The following is a 21,353-nucleotide window of genomic DNA, read 5'->3' on the forward strand; positions in this document are numbered from 1 at the left end:
TTACTTTATTTAAAAAGACCACACACAACTGCATGCTTAGAATTAGTGTTAAGAGAGAGTACTGAGGCTTACACTTGGAAAACCATACMCTGGTAGGTAGGAGCATAAAATGAAACCTTTAAGACACAAGGAAAAATCCCAAGAGCAAATCATTAAAAAAATAAAATAGGGCACTTCAGCCCTTATTGATCATTGCAGTGTTGCATAATTTCAGACTACTCCTAATTTTCCTGCAGGGTGCAGCTTCAGGAAAGCTCCAGAGCTTCCAGTGCTCTGTGCTCTGATACTATGGTTACTCAAAGGCATACAGAAAAGTACAGTTAATAATATGGTTAATAATTCAACYCGTCATTACATATCTACTTTCTGTAATTATAGTTCCCATCTGTGGCTGCTCTGCCAGAAGAATGCATGTGTCTGATTCTGCCCAGCCACTGAGTTCCAGCACTGGTTGAATAGAGAATACAGCTATCCTGCTCCAAGTCATTCCCTCAGCAGTGAGTTCAACTGAAAGATGGCAAGTGAAAACACCACTTACATTATCAATAACCTGCTCTTACATCCAAACCTGTAGTCTTTGCTCAGGTTTAACTAGGTGTGAAAAGCAGGACTGCTTMATTAATTTGAATAGCAAAACATGAAAAGCTCACGGCAATAGAGTGCTGAGTTAATACCTTGCTACCGGTATGAATGAGCCACCTTAGTTTGTAGATGAATTAAAGCTATTTTTATCATAAAATTGCCCAAATACAACACTTTGGGAAGTCTTTGCTCTAGATCTGCAATTGTTAAGATAGGAYACTAAAAAAAATTTAATCTTTCAGAAAGCTGGCTGGCAAGAAAAATGAATACTGTGCTGAAGTCAAAATTAGCAACCAGTCCAMATGGGGACATGAGAGCTGGCAGCCCCTCTTTGACTGCCCTGAACGATAGTGTAAGGCACACTGAGTAGAGATGCTGTACATGGCTCAGTACCAGCTTAACTCACCAAATTGATGATTACATAGCATTTACTTACTACTGTGATGTTATTAAATACCCCCAGCTGGATTCAAAATAGATAAAGTCAAATTCAATTCTAGATGTATTTTTTAAATTAATGCATTGCTTTTCCTTCCCATGATTATGTAAAATTTGTCCCCGTTGTCTACATTTGRAAGTTCTGCTACCATCACTGTCCTATTACTGAATTAGGATATCATTGATATTCTCTTTCTGCTTTTTCTTTCAAAAACCTTCMGTTTTCTTTCAGCTACAAATGAATTCTAGCAGCGTGCTTAGCTTTGTCCTCTTTTGCCTGATTCAGTTATCTTAACTTCCAACAGCTTACACAGTAAATTACTTCCTATGCTGACTYGCCTTCTCTTACAAAGCTTCATTGTCCAAAATACATTCATTTTCCTTGTTGATGTACACTGAGGTGCTGCAGTCATTTCAAACYAAGTTTCTCCAGTGACTTTGATCTTTCTCACAGTGTGGCTCATGATGTATATCTCAAACATCCAAAAGCTCTATTAATCTCTCCTAAATGCTCTCAACAATTTTTATGCCCTTTTGAAGAGGTATCTGAAACAAATTTCTTTTCCATGAGATGGGCTCTAACTATGACYTTCCTGGAAACCTTTTCCACTCGTGATGCCTATTTAAAAATGTAATATGGCATTTCCTCTTTTTCATAATAGCATTCTTCAAAAGACTGGAGCATGGGTATTCTTCCTTGCTCACTCAGTGAATTAGAAATTGGTTTATCTATCACCTAATGCTCAGCCCTGTTTTCACGGAAAGGAACAAGATTATAATTTGATTTTAACATCCAAAACGATTTTTGCTTTAAAATTTTCATCACTTACAGAAACTCAGCAATTGTTTTTATAAGTAAAAAAAAAAAAAGGGTAATAAAAGTCCCCAGAGAATCCAAATCAATTTTAAAGCAAGCACAATCCGCCAAAGGCGGGCTTCATTTCCTCCCTGAGTGGCATATATATCACATTATCCCTCTGTTAATAGCACAGTAAAATATCAAATATCAGCATTATGTTAAAAGGGCTCCACAGTGGCCTCTGACATTCTTCACTTAAATGAGAATATTTATCCAGCATTGGGCAAATAAGCTCACTGAAGAAAAGGAATTACAAGGCTTCAGTAACAGATGATATAGCAACCTTTCGGGTAGAACATGGGAAGGAAACTGCACAACAGAAGCAGACTAGAGCAGAAAAAGCACCCGATAGAATGCCTGCTTCAATTGATTCAAGAATGAAGGAGCTGTCAAGGGCTCTGGAGGAAAACTCCCTGCTTCCCAGCTCTTGCCACTGTATTGCTTTCTAGAGTCAGTTCTGATTTAAATCACAGTGGTAGATTATTTCCCAAACTCATATCTCAGTGTTAAAACCAGAAAAAAATTAGCCTGCTCTAAGGAGTCTCATTCTATGAATCTCATGATCAGATATATTCCAAACAGTGGTGTGAATGTTTCCAAGATGCTGCAGTTCTTGTATTTTTCTGTTCTGTAAAATATGCAGCAGCATGAGTTTCATACAACAAAAAAGTAGCTGTAGCTGGTRTAGCAAGAGAAGATGGAAACAATAAATGAAACACTGACCATTCTAATGCAGGTCATTCTTTTCTGATCCAAATGATGCAACATACCATTTGTTCTGCAAATAGCCTTCTAATAGCTGAGCAACTTTTATGACAAAATCAAGTCTGTCCTACTGCTACAAAGACTGAAAACTGTCTAGAGCACTCAACATTTTGAATACAACAATTTTTCAGTTTGATAGCTCCTGTTTTTTTGCAGTACATTTTTTTTCCGTTCAGTTTAGAACTAACAAAATTGATTCCTACCCATGATGAATCTTTATAACATTAAACCAGAAAGCTTGAAAAGCCACAACTATCAATTGCCTTCTTGGGGAACTCAGGTATTACAGGTGATGGCTTCCAGTGGGAAGAGGTGTTGTTAGTACTCTAAATATGAATGATGTCCTCTTGAGTACCATACAAAATTGAGGAAAAATAAATTTATTCTGTATTTCTAATGACAGTAATGGCTGAGAGCCCCCATGAAGGATGTTTTCAATATACTGTAGAGAGCTTGTATGAAGAACTTTAAACTATTAATTTCTGCATTCAAACTCTTCTGTTATTTTTCCCTGGAACAGTATCATTAATATGCTAACTATAACTCCACTTAAACTGGGATTATAGTTATATGAGTCTTATTTTCTGCATGATATAAACTTACAATCTTCATCATGGAAATGCTTGTTTCTACAAATACAACAATTTTATGAAGTGGCTGTGCAYATCAATAATTATTTACTTCATCTAACATTAAAAATTAGACAAACTAATACAGAAACAATGTCAATAACCAGACACCAATTTATTGACAAGTTCTTTTTTTGGTATTTCAAATGAAGGTGGTCTGACTTTAGGCTCTAAAATTCTGGAATATAAGCATTTCAAAAGTGCATTTACAAATTCTACACTAGTCTCTCTGGGCTGTAACGTGCATGTATTGCTGCTGCTATTTTATTCCAAAAAGGCAAAGAATAAGCCAATTCAGCTGAGCAGCAGAATGCAACACTCTCACAAAAAGCATGAAGCCAGTTCCTCTCTATGTGCACACAGAAACTGTGGGTCACTAACACAACATCTGCTGTCACACAGAACCACACTGACTCAGTGGTTAGTGCACACATGAGGATAAACACTTCATTTTCTTCATTTGCAACATCCTGCAGTTTCAAGAAAGAGGAACTTTCATAACAGCAGAAGTGGAGCTCTACCTGTTGGGCTTTTTTTCCTTTCATACAACACTGCTATTTTCTATTTGCCTTCCATACATTTATGTCACTTGAATAGGCTTTCAGAGTCAAATTTACACTTCAACATGGCTTTCCCTGTTATTTTGCAAGCTACAGGCAGAAATTGTGACTACCCACGAGACAGATCTCAGTAGACAGTTCTCAGTTCTTCAGTATGGSATGAGTCATTAGGAAGGACACTCAATCAGCTGCATGCAGACAGAAGCTTGTTGYACCCAGCATTTTTATATATAGCCACAGCATACTCACATCATCTGCCTTACTTCAACACTATATTTGAAAAATAGCAAGATTTGTTTATCCAGGCAAATGATCTTTTCCCCAGTAGAATACCTACATGCAACTTCAGATTTCCAAGTCTCAATAGACTTCAGAAGACTCACAGAAAATTCATCCTCTTTTGTGAGTTTGCAATTCTCATGGGCAATTAAAGGAAAGTAATTAAATGTGAGAAGTCTACATATGTCACCTGGAAGCTTTGCATCCATACRTTTGTAAAGATTTTTCATTTTACAGCATTATACAGGCATTGCTTAGCACCAAAGATGAGCAAGCAAGAAACAAGCCAATCCTAAATTCCTCACTCTGTTTCATCAYCAAAGATAATGGTATTTTTTCCATTTAACTGGAGCACAGTCAGACCATTAACTCTTAATGAGAAAAGCCACCATTTATTTAACTACAACTATTACTGAAGAAAACAAAAACATTATCTTACTMCTGTGTTAATGATAATCAAAGCAATCAGTTTAATGCCACCAGAACTTAACGTCTTGTTGGCATCACTACTGGTGTGGTGCTCTGCAAGGMAGTGTTTTATAGACAAATGAAACAGTAGTGAGGAAAAATCTCAGTTTCATTCAGAAAGGGAAGAATTTGCATACACATGATCAGAGTGGAAATATAACTGGTTACTTATCTTTTATGCTTCAAATCTTAGTGATTAATGAAGATACAAAGAATRCTATAGTGAATGCTGACTTCAGTCCTTCAGTGTCAAAATATCTCATTCAAAAGTCTGAAAACTAAGACGGGATGGTCACATCTAGCATTTACCATTTTACTAAGAATGGGAGCAATGAGAATTGATGGAATGCTTGTGGGCCACCCACCCTTTAGTCATAAACAATTCAAATCTGCTCTAGAAAACAGCGAAGACTGGAGCTGGCAGCCAATAACAAAGGAAGCTTCATCTTCTCCTTCTAGGTTGGTACCTTGGTCCATTTCCTCACACAGAAGAATACTTATTACCAAATYTGCTCTTGAAAATAATATTTCAGGTAGAACATGGATGACTTGAACTCTTAACCTACATTTACATTGATTCCCTCTTCTCATAAAGTATCAGAAATCACAGAGGTGACTTCAAATCCTAATTACAATGACCTATTTCATTCTCTCAGTGCTGTCACATTGCAGGGCATGTCCTGAAACACACAGTGCTATGGGATCAAGTGACAAACCCATCAATTCCCAACATCTACTTTATATTAATTACCTAGCAAGTTTACAGTTCATTTTCATCAAATTGAAAGTTCTGGTTTGAAAGAACGGAAACAAACATACACTTCCCTTGAGCAATGAGAGACCCTTTGGGAAACAGAAAGTCTCATCCCACTATTACACCACCTGGTAATATAAATAAGCTACAACTGAAAGTATTAAGGTAGACAGGACTTGAAGAAGCRGCAAAACTTTATAAGGAACATTTGAAAAACAAACTAAGACCTAGAAAAAATGTCATCTTTGAGATGCTTTGACACTAAACTGTCATTAACAACTTTAGTATTTACAGACAATGACAGCAAACCCCGTAATAAAATTAAGCCTTGCAGCCTGAAAAGGCTGAAACCACAGAAGAGGTGGGGAAAGGGGGAAAGTCTAATATGACAATTGAATACTAATACCTCTATGACAAAGTTTTTTCTCTCAAGTGTGTTGGTGTCTTCTGTCTACATAAGTCACAGTTTGCAGGTAATGCAGTGGTTTGGTTAGGTATGTGGAAGGCTGCAAGTTACTCCTCTTCATGTGATCCATTTGTGAGCAAACCAGCAACTCCTTGGCTTCTCTGCTCTCTGGCCCAAGACTGCTGTGTCTCATTTCASTGTAACTCTTGAAGGGAGCATGTGTTCCCTTGGAATCACAAACATCTGTAAGATGTACCAATCATACAGCTGCACCTAGAAAGCCAACTCCTAGAACCTGCCCTTAGACACTTCATGTTGCTTAATGATTATTGCAGCAAAGAAAAGTTGGCAACATGTGTCCATTTGAGGTCAGAAGCACTGAGGGTAAGACCAGTGCAAAATCCATTAAGATCTGCCTTCAGAGCTCAGCAATGGAGTTGGCAGGGGGTTGGAGAGAGTTTTGTGAATAAGCTATTGTATGATCCAGAGGCTACGGAAAGCAGATGTCCATATGGATATAGGGAGACTGGGTGGTAGCATGAGTTTTTGTGCATTTCACATTGTTAAAACCCATCATACACAACATCAGCACCTGATCATGGCCTACAGCATAGAGCTGTAGGATTGAGACCTCTGCTGTAATTTAGCACATCAAGAAGCTGCTGACCATGATATGARCTTTGTTTCTCCAGGCAAAACAGCTTTTTGAATGAAAGATCTCTCTAGCAAATTTGTCAGAGAATTTATAATACTTAACTTCKTTCACTAGCTTATTAAGGAAGCAATTAAGTGTTCTTTGCAATAATTCCATTTAGAAAACCAAGACAAATWAAAAAGAACTATCCACTTGGGTACTGTAGGAAAGCTCTGAAAGAAGTATCTCCCTTCACATTTTCAGGTTTGGAATTTATTCCTTGCAAACCCTGATCTTGCACTTAAGTAGCAAAATCTTGGGTGTTTGATGAACAGCAAAAAGCCTGTACAGCCTTTTAGTTACATAGTGTTACTAGGGAGACAGTGCAAATAGGAACACAATCACAATAATAATTCTGTTAATTTACATATTTTTCCATGTGAAAAACCTGGGTATACAAGGCAGAACACTGTAATAATTACAATAACATAAAATGTTACAAGACTCATTTGTAACGCTGTGTATAAATAAGTAATTATAAATACAYACACAATTACATAATGAACTATTTCTCTTTGTAAAAATGAAATATTCTGTAAGTTACAATTACAGCAGAAGTACAACTGATCCTTGTTAAGCAAGCATCTGTACACCTTGCTGTCAGCCAGCCCTCCTCAAACAGCAGTGATATATGCTCAAACTGAAAGACATCCTGCCCATAGCATGCCAACTCAGCCTTTACAAAGAGCTCTCAATGGCTTGGAATGAAGCACGCATTTACTGTATTCTTCGTAGTCTACGGAAATGCTGATATTCAGATTTTTTCCTAGAACAGACACTTTATTTGTTCTAAGAGAGATTTGCTTTCTTTATCATAAGTATATTTTCTGGCAGTGATTTTGCTAATAGCGATTTTTGCTGCATTTGCTGTAATGATGTAGAAAAATTCAGATGACAAAGCCCTTGTGTCCCTGTGTGTTACAGGATCCCATTAACCCAGCCATGATCTCTACAAACCTACAGGCCAAGTAATCTTTTGGGCTGTGACAACYGCCCATTAAAACTATTCTCATATTTCATACCACAAACATTTGTGAAATGAAACACAGAAAACACAGTATCATATAATGACCATACAACATGTTAATGGATGAGGTACACACAAAATGTAAGAGTTCAAGGAGGCAGGGAGAGAATGCAACTGCATGCTGCTCTGGCCTACACTTCCCCTGGGCTGAAAACTGCTAAAGAGCTGAGAACAGCTCTGATGTGCCTCCTGTCCAGGGGGGATTTGTCCTGCTCATACCAGGTTGCCTTGCACCTGGGACAGACTCAAGAACTACAGACATGAAAGAGGATAATAGAATTTATTTTACCTTTAAAKCATCAGAAGCATTCAGGATATGTTTTTTTGTGTCAAATTTTTGACCAAATCAAAGATTACAAGAACAGATTGAGTACACACATGGACCTAATTTCATCTCCCAGAATTATACAAATATGGCACGACTTGCACAAAAGAGGCCTTGCTCTAACTCTGRGAACTAGTCACACTGTAAAAACAATTTGCATCATAAATCGATATTACTCTCTATGGCAGAGTTAACAGGCCTTTGTCAGAGTATTTAGCAGCTATTAATACCCTTCTGTTTATAAATCACCTGAAACACAGCATTGATGGAAACTGCAAAATTTCTAGGTACATTACTACCATTTTTTTCCTTTTGAAACCCCGTTAAATTGGATAAGAAATTATATTCTTTACCAATACTAGTAGCAAAGCATGTTATGAATGCAAATTAAATTGTCGTTTTTACTCCTTGTGAACATAGACTTTATGTCTGTGCTTTATATTATACCTGCACAATACTTCAAGTTGGTGATATGTGATGAAAGCATAATAATATAAGTGCYTACCTTTTTCAGGAACCGTATTCCATAGGTAAATATATAAAGGTAAAATGTAAATCTCCACCTGCAAAAGGTACAAGAGATTAASTCCAGGACACCAGGTTTACACATTTTACAGTTCAACACGATTTCGTATGGCACCACCAAACCACCACACACTGGTTACATTAACAGAAACTGAAGCAAAATTTTGGTCTGGTTTTCTACAACTTTTGTAATGAAACATTGTGCTCATTTGCCTGCTTTTCCTGGTGTTTCATTAGCTCTTTGGATCTAAACAGGGTGAAAAAAACCTCATAAGTTTTCAAGGATAATTAAGGTTTTAGAAGTTTCATGAAARCTAGCAAGACAATAGAGGAGAGAGGACAATTTGCCCATCTGTTGCAGGAAAGTTCACCTGTTATTAGACACCAGGAAAAGGATAATAAGAAATTATTATTAATACTTCAACTGGTGAGTTGCAAGTACTGCACATCAAATAGATCCATTAGTGATGAAAAGCATAATTCACAATGAGCTGGAAATTCACTTGGCAGATTCTAGTACTTCACACTTGGTTTTAGGGAGTACATTGGCGTCAGATATGCTGGATACATATATATATATATATATATATATATATATATATATATATATATATACACAATTTACATCCATTTCCCATGCATCCCTTGATAAATATGATGTACGTTTTCCCAAAAGCACACGGAATAACTGCTGGGCTTCTGTTTTTTCTTTTCAGACAGAGGCAAACTACAAGAACAGTATGCCACAGAAAAGAAGAGAAACTGCCAGGAGATTTAATACAAAAACATCCTCTCCTCTATGTCTTTCTCCTGTCTTCAAGAAAAGCAGAGTAACTTCATATCACTTGAACCATTATAACTTAGGAAAGAGCAGTTGGAAGTCTAACGAAGTAAAATCATAACCTTGTGCAGTATAAATCCTTAGAGGAATTGCTGTTGGGTTTTTTTTTCCCCAAGGGTTGGACTGACTACACACCCATGCTTAATGGAAACACCAGAGAAGTAATATTCACAGTTTATAGCAGGATGAGATTCAGCTTCCTTAGTGTGAAGCAATGGTACAACGTGAATCATCTTCAATGACATATTTTACAGCACTTAAAACTTTCTCTCCACTGGCAAAACTATTAGCTTCCAATTAATCTGCACTGGAGCGCCTTCAAACATTACTGGAATGATTACAAAACTGAAAATGTTCCTATGTAAAACAAGGTTAATCCAAACCCTTCTCTTCAAAGCCACTTTTACAAGTATTTATAAAAACAGTTGTGTCACACATAAGTAACCCCCTGACAATTTGAGAAGAGTTTGAGAACATCAACAAGATTTTAAGAGTGATACTTCAGTTTTACAGAAACTCTCTTTTACACTGTAGTCTCCACAGCACTGCAGAAATTAATTTATTAAACTGATAGGATAGAAATAGCAAACCCTTCAAGGGTTTGGTCAGCGTAGTAACATGGCTCACCATTTTCATGCTGGCAGTTTCAAGATACTGTGAAAATAGACCACTGAGAGGCAAAATGTAAGCTGTGCTGGTAGAAACCTTCAGGTCATGCACACGAAAGAAACAGCAAGGATGGYATTATGGAGCAAGGATTAATTTGTGTGGCAAGTTTCKCGTTAAGCCAGTCCTACAGCTAGTAAACTTGTAATTTAATTTCATGGCTATGTGTTATCATCTAATGAAAGTTTGAAGGCTGTCACAGAAAAAAAAAAGGCGGAAAAACCTGTCTAACCGACTCACTGATGAACACTTTCAGGGCTCTTCTTTCACTCTTAAGTGGTGAGAAGCTATGATAAATTAATTGCAAAGAGTTTTATCACCTTTATTTCACATTTCTCCGAGCAAAACTCATAACATGCTTAAGGGCGTTTCTACCTTGCTGTTGGTAGATGCAATATTCCACAGAAGACTTCAAAGGCAGTCCAATGTATTTGAAATACRTTAATAGTTGAGTTTTAGCTGGTGRCTGTCAGAGATTTTCSAGTCTRCATGGACATTTGTAAGACTCTGATTTCAGTCTTTCTTGCATCTATCACCCCCCAAAAAATAAAAAGACCCTTTCCCAAACCAAGCAAATTAAGAAACACCAATCTCCCCATCTAAATTTCCACCCACCTCCCAAAGCACTGACACTGCTACAGATTTGTKCTAAAGCCATGGACTGCCTTGGAGGAAAGTTCCTGGAGCTTCAGAAAACCCTCAGAGCCAAGAGCCACTGGGTATTAGTCAGGTCTGCCAAAACCCATCAACTTGCTCCAACCTTTCAACTGCTACAAAACTGATAGATGCACACAAGGACATGATAATCAATGTTCTTTTTCCCTAATTTGTCAAACAGGTGTGCTTGGATTGAGCACCAGAACACGAAACAAGGTTAAGTTAAGAACTGAGTAATAGACCAAGCTAGCCAAAGTGTTAACTTCTGAAAGAAAAAGAACTGATGGAAAAAAAGCTCATTCCTGCTGAAAAACAAGTAAAAAAGCTATTTTGCAAACTTTTGGCTTGGTTAAACTCCAATAAACAAAAATTCCAAACAAAGCAAAGCTGGAATTGGCCCCTGGCATGTTTGTCAACATTAACCACCTAACCCTGGTGGTAGCAGAGCAGCAGAGGACTTCACATTCCTCTGTCGCTGGCAGCTAGCTGCTTTTTCTAGCGGCTTTAAAGCACAATTCTCCCAACTCAATACCCCAACTGGAATCTTAGTCTCATACAAGGAAGTCCAAGGAGTTTCCCACATTGTTTTACCACTACTTGTAGGTGGCTTATTGCTGCATTTAACAGTAAAACACCCATAGGCCAAGGTAAAATAGCTGAATACATACTCAAAAGCTTGGGATTAAAGACAGGGAGAAAAGGGACAGGAACTAGGTTGTGAAGCTGCATTATTCACTCAAAGTCATGCAAACAAKGACAGAAGGTATGTGAGAAATACATTTAATACAGTGCAGATGTGTCCAAGCAAGAGTCCTCCAAATGTGAACTCTGAAATCAATTCTCTTGCAACAAGTACTCTAATATCAATGATAGATTTCAATCTACAGTATGCACTTCTTCATCCTTCTACTTGGGTCTCACTGAAGCCTTTTGATGAAGAAATGCAAATAAAGGGAAACAGTTACAAGCAGCAATCATATCCATTCACAGTACAGCCCASTGCCCAAACCACCTCTGCATTTTGGAAACTTGGGCAAAATATTCTTTCTGTCTGCACAGGAMATCACAGAAGAGAAGGACATCATTCTTAAGTGTGAGGTTATCAAGTCTTATTCCAACTGAAGTCACAATGTGGTAGTTGATTAAGTACTGCCTTGAGTTTGTCATTTACACAGGTTTACACATGGACCTCCCAACAAATTTCTCAGGTTGTGCTGTTGCTTATCAGTCCAGTGTTTCAAATGTGAATGTGACATACTGCAGCAAAAAGTCAAGCTAAAAAGTGACTCTTGCATTACAGAAGAATACATTCTTTTCTAACATAAGTCTTAAAAAGAATGCTGTAGAGTCCCTCAAAGGTGCAGCAYCAGATCTGACTGCTCTTGTTCTACATTTGAATGCATTCCCAATCCAGAGCAGTCAGATTCTAAACCTCTCAACCCTTTTTAACTTTGAGCTACTAATGAAATTTTAAAGATGCTTCAGAATGATACATAACATCATCTAAAAAGATGGAAAGYCTGGAGAGCCTTCACCAACTAACCTGCTATACCCTATGGTATGCTCAATTCAGTAAAAACTATTTAAGTGCTCACTTGAGCAAGCAATTCACTGATTTCATGCATATGTCTAGTCAGGTTCTCTTCATCACATGTCCTTCAGATTTTCTCCTGAATTTTTGCTCTGAAATGCAAAATCAAACTTCAGCTAATAAATAAAAAAAGTTCAAGCAGTGCTCGAGCAAAGCACCTCCTACTCCATACTTTTTGCAGAGCTCACCACATGGGGTTCATGCTCAGGAATGAGTCAGGAAGATGCCATCCTCCCCATAGAGCTGCTGTCCAGCTGAGTGAGCTCAGCATGGCTGCTCTCCTAGAAAAACTGGACACTTCTTCCTAAGGCAAGGGCGAAGAGGCACAAGGCCTCTCTGCTCCTGCAGTTTCCCCTTTCTTCTATTTCTTTTGCAGGAAGATTGAGTGACCAGATTGTGAACACTGGCACTCCTGCAGAACTTTGCAGCACCCACCTGGCAGTGCACAGTGCTTATGGCTTTTATGCCAAACCAATGTCTGCTGCTCAGCAATGGATATAGCAAAGATCCAAAGCTATCCAACTTTCGACAACCAAACATGAGACACAGCAAATGTATAATGTTAAAAACATAAAATCCATTTTGCTTCCAGAATTGTAGCTGTTATTTACAGAGATGCCTTTGCCATTGCTTTGCTACAGTCAGGGCCACAAACAGMAATATAAGAATGCCACACTTCAAAACATCTAACATTTAAAAAAATCCTCATCATATTTAGCAACTAGTCATAGGCTCACCACATTGCCTGTAGCAGAAGAAACTGGCTCTCTGGCTCTGAAAACTATTTTCAGAGAAACTGCAGATGCCTGAAGTTTTGCCATGGAGATACACTTCAGTAAAATGTCAGATCTGCTATTCTCCATCATCCACTGCTCAGCTGCTGGCAGGGGCTGACAGAATTCTGGGCTCAGGCTTTGGGCTGAAGATCGAACTGAGCCTTAATGCAAACTTCACAGCTGCAGGTCTTGGTTCTGGAGATGAGAAGGCCTGAACTGCTATTACATAGGTTGCTCTCCATTTTAATCCTCACGATCTGAATGAGCTGGACAAACATGTAGCCGGGCTATGGAATCATTAGCTGGGACTGAAAACTACTATTTCTTGCAATAGTTTCCTTGGGCTATGAAGAGTATATTTACAGTGAGAGTGCTCAAAGGAGCATTTCTGAGGCTGAGTTTAAACAATATTGAATGTTTATTTCTTTTAAATGGGAAGCATCGCTAAGTGCCACACACAATTATTGTGACTTAAAGCAGTCAGTATTTTTTTTTCCTCAAATTGCATTTTTCTGCTCCCCCAAATACTGTACAACTTCAACTTTCTGATCCACTCAAGAGGACTTAATCCAATTAATGTTGCTTTTGACATAGCCAGAGGTATGCATTCCTTCTAGATGACTACATCTAAAGACAATTATTTCGAGGATGATCCTAAAAAGAGATGGACTCTGAACTTCTGGATCAACTTAATATATGTGACATTGTCTACTAACTATATTCCAGCTTTAGGTTAAAACCAATACCAAACACAACAAACAGCAACCCTTCTCCCCTAAACCAACAAATAATTCCCCAAAAGTTACTATATTTTAGGCAATAAATAATGTAAAATTACAAGACAGAGCACTAAAAAAGAATGCATAATCCATCCAATAAATAGCARCTCAAACTGCTGCACTAACTCTTTACGTATCTTCGATCCTGGTACCTAGTCTCATAAAAGCTGCAATTATGACTGTATAGCTGATGCCTCCCCAGATTTGTGGTAATGATAATTTGCTGCATTTCCACAAAGCCTGACAGATGCAAGCAGATATAAAAATGTTAATTAAAAAGAGAATTCATAGGTAAATAAATAAAATCTTGCCTCTTTTAGCATGGTATTGCTGTTGAGTTAGTCTGGACCATGCAAATGAAAAACAGTTCCTTAAATATGGTTAAGCAGATATTATATGTGAAAGACAGTTATGCACAACTCACTAAGATGTGCAAAATAGCAGGTATAAAAATTGAGAAAATTGTACTGTTTTCCTCTTCAATCTTCTGGATTAAGAACTGACTGTCATCTGATTTTTCTATTGGTTGCMGTTTGAATCAGTTATTTAATATTTAGTAATACGGTGCCACTTGAGACCAGTCCTGTCCTAAATCCGTATGCTCTAAATGCAGCTGTGAAAGTCTTAAGAGCAAAATTTATTAGTGCAGAAAAGAGGAAAGGAAACATAGTACTAAATTTTGAAGTGATGCAGTTTTATAAATAATAAAGCATGTTTATATAATTAGGCCAGAAAATAGGCATAATACAAAAGGTGTTTGGTAACTTATTCTAGGTTACATAGTTTCTGTTTAATGGTTATGCAACCGTTTTCTTCTGAGTACTTCGAAGGCTACATAAAATAAAATAAAGGACCAATAAGACCTCAKAGATCTGTTAGCATTGCTAAACCCTACCCCGCAAAGAGATACTGTCAGGAAAGCTCATGGGAAACACACACAGAAAACCAGATGTTGCTGCCATGTACCATCCCTTGTGCTCTGACCAGCAGACCTGTTTTCTCATCAGTAATGTTCAATGCACACAGCAGATGAGTCTCTCTCGGAGAGAAAAACTGMTTCAAAAGCCTTTCTCATAGGGACCTCTACTCTCCATTCTCACTAGTGATCTCACAAGTCACCTGTTTCTAAACAAAACAGCTGCTCACTGTCCATCCCTTTGTAGTTCTAGAGGAATGAAAACTTCAATGTCCCACACTGTGTTTGCTTTGTGACTGTAATTTTGGATTTGTGTTCACATTAACTAGAACTTTGGGAGGAATTATTTAATTTCCATAACATAAAAGAATGGTGAGMACATACAACCCACAAGAGAATGGAAACCTAGTTAACTTATTGTAACGTTGCTTAATGTACAGTGATAATGTTAAGTGATGGTTTCTTTGCAGGATGAGCACATGAGTTAATTAAAATTTATTAACTGTGTCAAAAACTGTGTCACAGAAGGCAGAAAGGCCAGGGAATTCAGAGTTTTAAGTAATCCAATATGAGAGAAGAGGGGAATTTCATAAGATGCAAAATGATAAGTGCTTAAAGCACAGTCTGAAAATATGGTGAGCATATTATGAGGACATCACATGGACATCTTTGCCTGTCTGCTCCAGCAGAACAGCATGGAAAGAGGGCTGGAAAGTCTTGACACTTGACTGATGTTATAATTTCCCCTTAATACTATGTTTGGTCAGTGGGAAGTCCTGAGGCYCAATGTAAAAAAGAACAGTGATCACAGACCAGATTCATATGCAGGTATGGTGGGTACRGCAGGAAAGGAATCATGAGGGATTCCAACCTTGCCCAATGCTGGCGTCTATTTTATATCAGCCCTCAGCTAACTGGAGCCTCTTGAGCAGCATACTATGGAGCTGCAAGAAGTCTAATACCATCTTTCCATTCTCCAGATGATTCAGCTTTTTAATGCAGCAGGGCAGCAGGGCAACAAAAGCAGGCCCAGAACCAGTATTTTACTATTCAAAAATAAAAAATAATGATAGGAAGAATGAGAGAAAGGGTATAAACAGAGCCACAGGTGCAGCTGTTCAGCAGAAAAGCACTTGCTCGCTCAGCCTGTTAATCTAAGCCCTTGTACTAGAGCTGGCAGAAGGAAGAGATGCACTTAAAGGCCCACAGGGCACACCATGCTCTGCTCCACCACACCATGTCCTCCCACCCTGTCACATCAGAAGGGGCCAGGTGGCTGTAGATACTTCCCCCGCTTCATTGAACAYCTATGTCCTTCCTCCAGCAGCTACCTCACAAATCGGACCCTGCCAACACCTGAGCAAGCCCCTGCTCCCTACTTGTCCTTCATGCCACAAACACCATTTGCTCACAAGGCTCTTCTCTTCCTTACCTCTCTGCTCCAGTCTCAGCATGTGATACTAGAAAGACTTTACATTGGTTTTCACAACAAGCTTCTAAGCAAACTACGGACACAACCCACTTATCAACACAAAACCAAATACCTGATTGCTCAAATAAATGAAAAAAATCTCTTTTATTACAAACTACTGCCGACATATTGCCTCAAAAAGCAATTAATTCCATGAAAGAAACATGAAATCCCATTTAATTACTATGAGTGTGAAAAACTGTTTTATTCACTACTCAGTCTTCAATATGCTCCTTTTCTCTTCTTCATTTAAAACTYCTGGTTCTTGCACAAAAACCAGGCAGTTGCTGTTCTCCATTTTTCTTTATCCAATCTATCATTTCCATATGCTTTTATGTACTCAGGTGACCCTCTCTATTCTTCAATTGTGTTTCTGATCTCCTGCACAACCCTTGTAGCCTCTACAGTCACCCTGCTGCCGTTTGCATCTGCAAAGTACCAAAGCTTCAATTACATTTAATAATTATTTTTGTTTAAAAYGGTAATAGAATGAGTTTGTCCTGCTCACACCAGTGAAAAGTTTGTTTAGCAGCAAAATGGGAAATAGTGTCAGCCAACCCAGTTTTATAGGATTCTCCAAGTAAGAGTCCTACTCCCACCAAAGACTGTTCCCAGTGTAAGAGCCAGCCTTTTTTGTTCCCCTTGTCTTACACCAATGTCATTGTTAAATCTGTAACACCTGATATATTAATCCTTACCCAGATGTTTCATCGAGTTCAAGGTTGCAAGAAACCAACTAGTCTGGATAGGCATGTATCCACAGTGTTCAGGACTGGAATACTGGATACCATGTGCCCAGGGTGTACCTTAGGTTCATACAAAATACAACTCTGAAACATCATGAGAATTTATGGGTTTGCAGTTTTTTGATGTCATTGCATCCACTTCCTAGTCCTCAATTATATCACAAAAYACTGTGTCCTTTAGATACCACTAACAGAAATATAAATTAACTGTTGTAGCATTGTAAAAGTTTCYCTGAAATACTACCAAATATTTAATTCAAGGTCACAGAAAGCTAAGGGAAATATTGAAAGTAGTAAAGAAGTTAAGGATCAGTGACAAAAAATGCAAATGACTCAGTTTTTTTCACTGGTATAAAGTGCTGCAGACTTATGAACTGTTTCTGTACTGTGTCAGAAGAAAGAAACCAGTAATTACATAGAKGGTTTCATTTTTATGCCTCATTTCCAAGTTTGCTGCTATTTCAGTCACTTCCAGAAATGTTTGGTTTTCCTTGATGCTTCTTCTTTCAGGTGAGACTGCTTGTCAAACAGACTGCCCTAGACATAGCACATAGCCCACAGCAGAACACAGTCCATGGCAGCATGTTACAATGAGAAGGAGCAAGAGAACTAAGTATCTGTCCAGTTGAAAAAAAAAAAAAAAACCAACTAAAAAAAGAATCTAGAATTAAAACAGCGAAGAGAACCTCTAACTGTTTTATCAGCACATTAGTCAGGTGTGAAGTTTCACTTTGACCAGRCACCTGATTTGAGTTACCAGTGCTTTAGATCAGGACAGACCAGATAACCAAAGAACAGATTATGCCTCATACCTGTTAGAGGATGAGGAARAACAGCCATTCCTGTTCCATGGAAAATAGCAGAGGAAATCAGGGCASATAGTGCAATTCTGTGGCCACTGAAGAGTAACTACCACATTTGCCCCAGAGCATGGAACATGACTTCACAGACCCACCCCTTTTTTCGCTTTYCTGGTCATGAAACTCTGGTTAGTCCTTCATTCCATGTAGCATTGAAGCAGCTGAAAAATCAGAATTAAATGGACCCAAAATACCATCTACCGCATTTTTTTTGCTCAGATCAGAAGTGTATTAGAAGTTGATTTAGGAGAGCCTGATGCTATTGGAAATTCAGAGCTAAAAKTCTATTTATTTTCTAGTGCTTTACTGCTAATCACAAAGCACAGACTGATGAATTCTTTAATGTATTTTAAGATTTGTATCTGTACAGTTCAGAATTTCAACAATCAAACAGCTGTCTTAATTTCTTTCCCTTGCACAGTTATTTTTCCAATATAATTTTGCAGGAGAGAATTACTCTGCTACTTGAGAAAAGCAATATGGCCAAGAAGTTGCAAATAGCCCATAAAATTTTCACACAAATGTGCGTAAGAAGCAAAAAAAATCCCAATCTGTATTTCTCTATATCTATATACATAAATGTGTGCACACACACACATACTAGTCATAGATAGATAAAATCTTCCTCCAAAGCGACATGCATAAACAAAATTTCAATTCSTTAGGAAAAAGAATGTCTAGCTAGGATATGAGACAGAGGTTCTTCTCCCCCCTMCATCAAAACTAAGAGACACCCTACTTACAGACACTTCAGTATCCAAGCTACTTCTAGAGAATAATGAGGTGGGAAAAAATAGATCTTTGGCTCTTGAGCCTGCACATTTCCATGTTTTCACACGCAGAWTGTTGCATAAACTCAAAACATATCTCTTGGCCATATGTTTCTTCCAGCCACTCCTTAGAAACCATGTAAATGTCTCTTAATAAACAGCTTGCTTAAATGTACATAGCTGTTGGACAGACACCAGCCTGATGACATTCCAAAATCCCAGGCTAATAACTTACAGGTTGTGTTCAGCACGCCATAAACACAGGTTCTTTTCCTTTGTTCCAGAAAAGAGGGAAGGGCAGCATGCTGTCTCCTTCTGTACTGCTAAGTCTTTGAGAAAACTAGACATGCCTACACACTGGTAGTGTGAGCAGAAGCACCACACACTGAAACTGGGAAGAAACTGGAAGTGGTTTGGGAATCACTACTGCATTGRCTTTCTGACACATCAAACATTACAAAGAATTCTTTGATCCTGTATTCTGTCTGGCAATCAGGATTGACTTGCTAGTAAAATAMTAGTCAGTACTGCATTTATTACTGTCTTTCCAAAAGAATCATTAATTACAACCTGGTGATTATAAACATTAATCACCACCTAGTGAAATTATCTTTTTCATATTTCATATAAGTACTTATCACCATAACATCTGAAAGCTTAAGCAAGTACGTCATATCACTAAAGGCTCACCATTAGGGTCTCTGTGGCTCCAATAACAAAATTACTCCTTCTCTTTCAGATTGACACACAAAACTCTACASTATGAATACTTATTAAGGTTTCCCAAAAAAGTAATTTATTTTTGCTATAATGCTGTGACACRAATAGCATTATTGTCCATCTTGTCTATGGGCAAGAGATTTTACTRCTGACTCTTTCTTTATATAACCACCATCTGCCCGTGGCCAGAATATCTGACAAAGACCGGCAGAAAAGCARTTATTTAATTTGGAAAAAACAAAASAAACCAAACAAAAYCCAAATTTTTAAAAACCSAACAAARCAAACAAAATCACAAAGCAAAAAAACTAGAACACCTCCCCCCCCACCAAAAACAAGGGAAAAAAGACCAAAAACAAACCAAAGCAACCCAAACATCCCCTCCCCCTCCAAAAAAAACATGTAGGTTTTGGAGTTTCTCTGCACTCTGTTTATGAGCAGAATTGTAATTGCTTGCAAAGAAAAAGAAGGGGTAGAGAAAGTGAGAAATCAGGGATTATAAGAATCTAGTAATKAAGTTACTGGCATAGTTGTCTGGGGCTGGATCTTGGGTGTCATTCATCTCAGGCAAATGTTGTTTATCAYTAAATTTCACTCTCAGCCTTTGTCCTAAGTTGAAACTACCCTACCTTAGATAGTGCCCACGCTATTCATTTGCAAGAAAGATAAGGCAGTAAAAAATGGCCTACAGCCCTTCTGGCACAGCTCCTTTTCCCTTTCATCATGGAAAAGCCACTCTGGGCCCAAGAAACACTTTGTCTAGCAGTAAATTGAATTGTCTCCACATAAAGAGTTGGACCTCTTTTTAAGCAGATCCACACTTGCTGTGCATTCTGTCACTTTTCCTCCCAAGCCACAGTCTATCAGTGYTGTTGCCAGCAAAATTTATGCTGTCTCTGGAGGGACAACAGCAGCTCAGCAGTATGATGGTGTAGGCAGAGCTCACTGGCATTTTGCTTGCTCTGTACTTGCTTATTAGGTAAGGACACATTTCATTCTCTGTTGGAACTCTCCACTGGCACCTGAGTTACTGAAGACTTGAGTKGTCCCCTTCCCATGACTGCTGTGGGAATATGAATTCAGAGCTTCAAAGTACCRGTCACACAGACACTRCATCCAAAAAAGCCACCCCATTAAYTCAACAGCTATGAAAACRCTACAGACCTCACACCAAAGCATTTCTTCAGTCAAAGCTTTCTGAAGTACCCTGCTTAGCGCTCTGACGGACAGATTTAACTTAACAACACTTTAACACTYATACTAAAGGGATAAAAGGGTAACCCTGGATACCCAGTAGTAGTCTGCTTATGTGCCAACAACTTTGTTTAAGATGTATCAGGTCAGTCGATGGCACACACTCCATCACTGGAAATGTTCCCGGGGCAAGGCACATACAACTGGCTGGATAACACCACATTCCCATAGCACTGCATACATGTAGAAACAGAGAGGCAATCCCACTGCACATCTTGCAARCCATGAGCAGATAGAACCTGAAATATCCACCCATTATTTATGCCATCTTGCTTCTTTTTGGACAAATTTTATCATTACTATTAAGTACACAAATTGCAGAAATGCCCAATGGCTCTCTCTAAAGAAAGCTGGCGCACTAAATTCTGTSTGTGTGCACTTCACTACAGCTACACTTTTCTGCATTCATAGCTGACATTTGCATGCTATTTTGATAATGTATGCCACAAAAGAGCAAATTCAGCACCTATTACTATCCTATCTGTGCCAGTATTTCATGGTATACTTAAATTTTTCTACCTGTAGGCCAGCCCAAATGCACTGGCACCAGTGCAAGAGAGTGAAGYCTTTGAGCTGAGTTACAGAGGCAGCAGAATATATGCCCAAATATGCCTGTTCGATGGCTAATACAGCTGTAATTTTTCCCAAGATTCCACAGCCTTTCTGACAAGTTAAGACAAGTTAACAGCTACAACCCTTGCAGAAAAAAAGGTTGCTCTTCATTGATACAGAAAATTAGCAACTCTAAGGCCACCAGCTGCTGGCAACAGGATGATTAGATCTATCCATAATCTCATCCTGCCTTGCTTTATTAAACATTAAGTAAGGAGGATTTTAACTTGAAATACCAAAGAAAGGACTTTAGTCCTTTTGTTTATTAAAGGGCAAATTAAAAGACAAATTATCCTTTGTCTTTTTTTTTTATTTAACGAACCAACTGCTTTTCATCTTCTCCATCTCAGATCTCCATCAGGTTGTATGGCTAAAAGTAGTGC

At 38.2% G+C, this 21,353-nt stretch overlaps 1 protein-coding gene across 1 annotated transcript in view; it reads right to left on the minus strand.

The window, feature by feature from the left end:
* Positions 1–21,353, minus strand: part of CERS6 (ceramide synthase 6) — a 97,151-nt gene that overhangs the window by 40,854 nt on the left and 34,944 nt on the right. The window contains exon 4 of the mRNA XM_057371718.1: positions 8,292–8,349. Coding sequence (XP_057227701.1) covers positions 8,292–8,349 — 58 coding nt within the window. The remainder of the gene's footprint in view (positions 1–8,291; positions 8,350–21,353) is intronic.

Source organism: Malurus melanocephalus, unplaced genomic scaffold (genome assembly GCF_030028575.1).
Source record: "Malurus melanocephalus ecotype Western Australia unplaced genomic scaffold, MMel_1.1 scaffold_155, whole genome shotgun sequence".
NCBI classification, from domain to species: Eukaryota; Metazoa; Chordata; class Aves; order Passeriformes; family Maluridae; genus Malurus; species Malurus melanocephalus.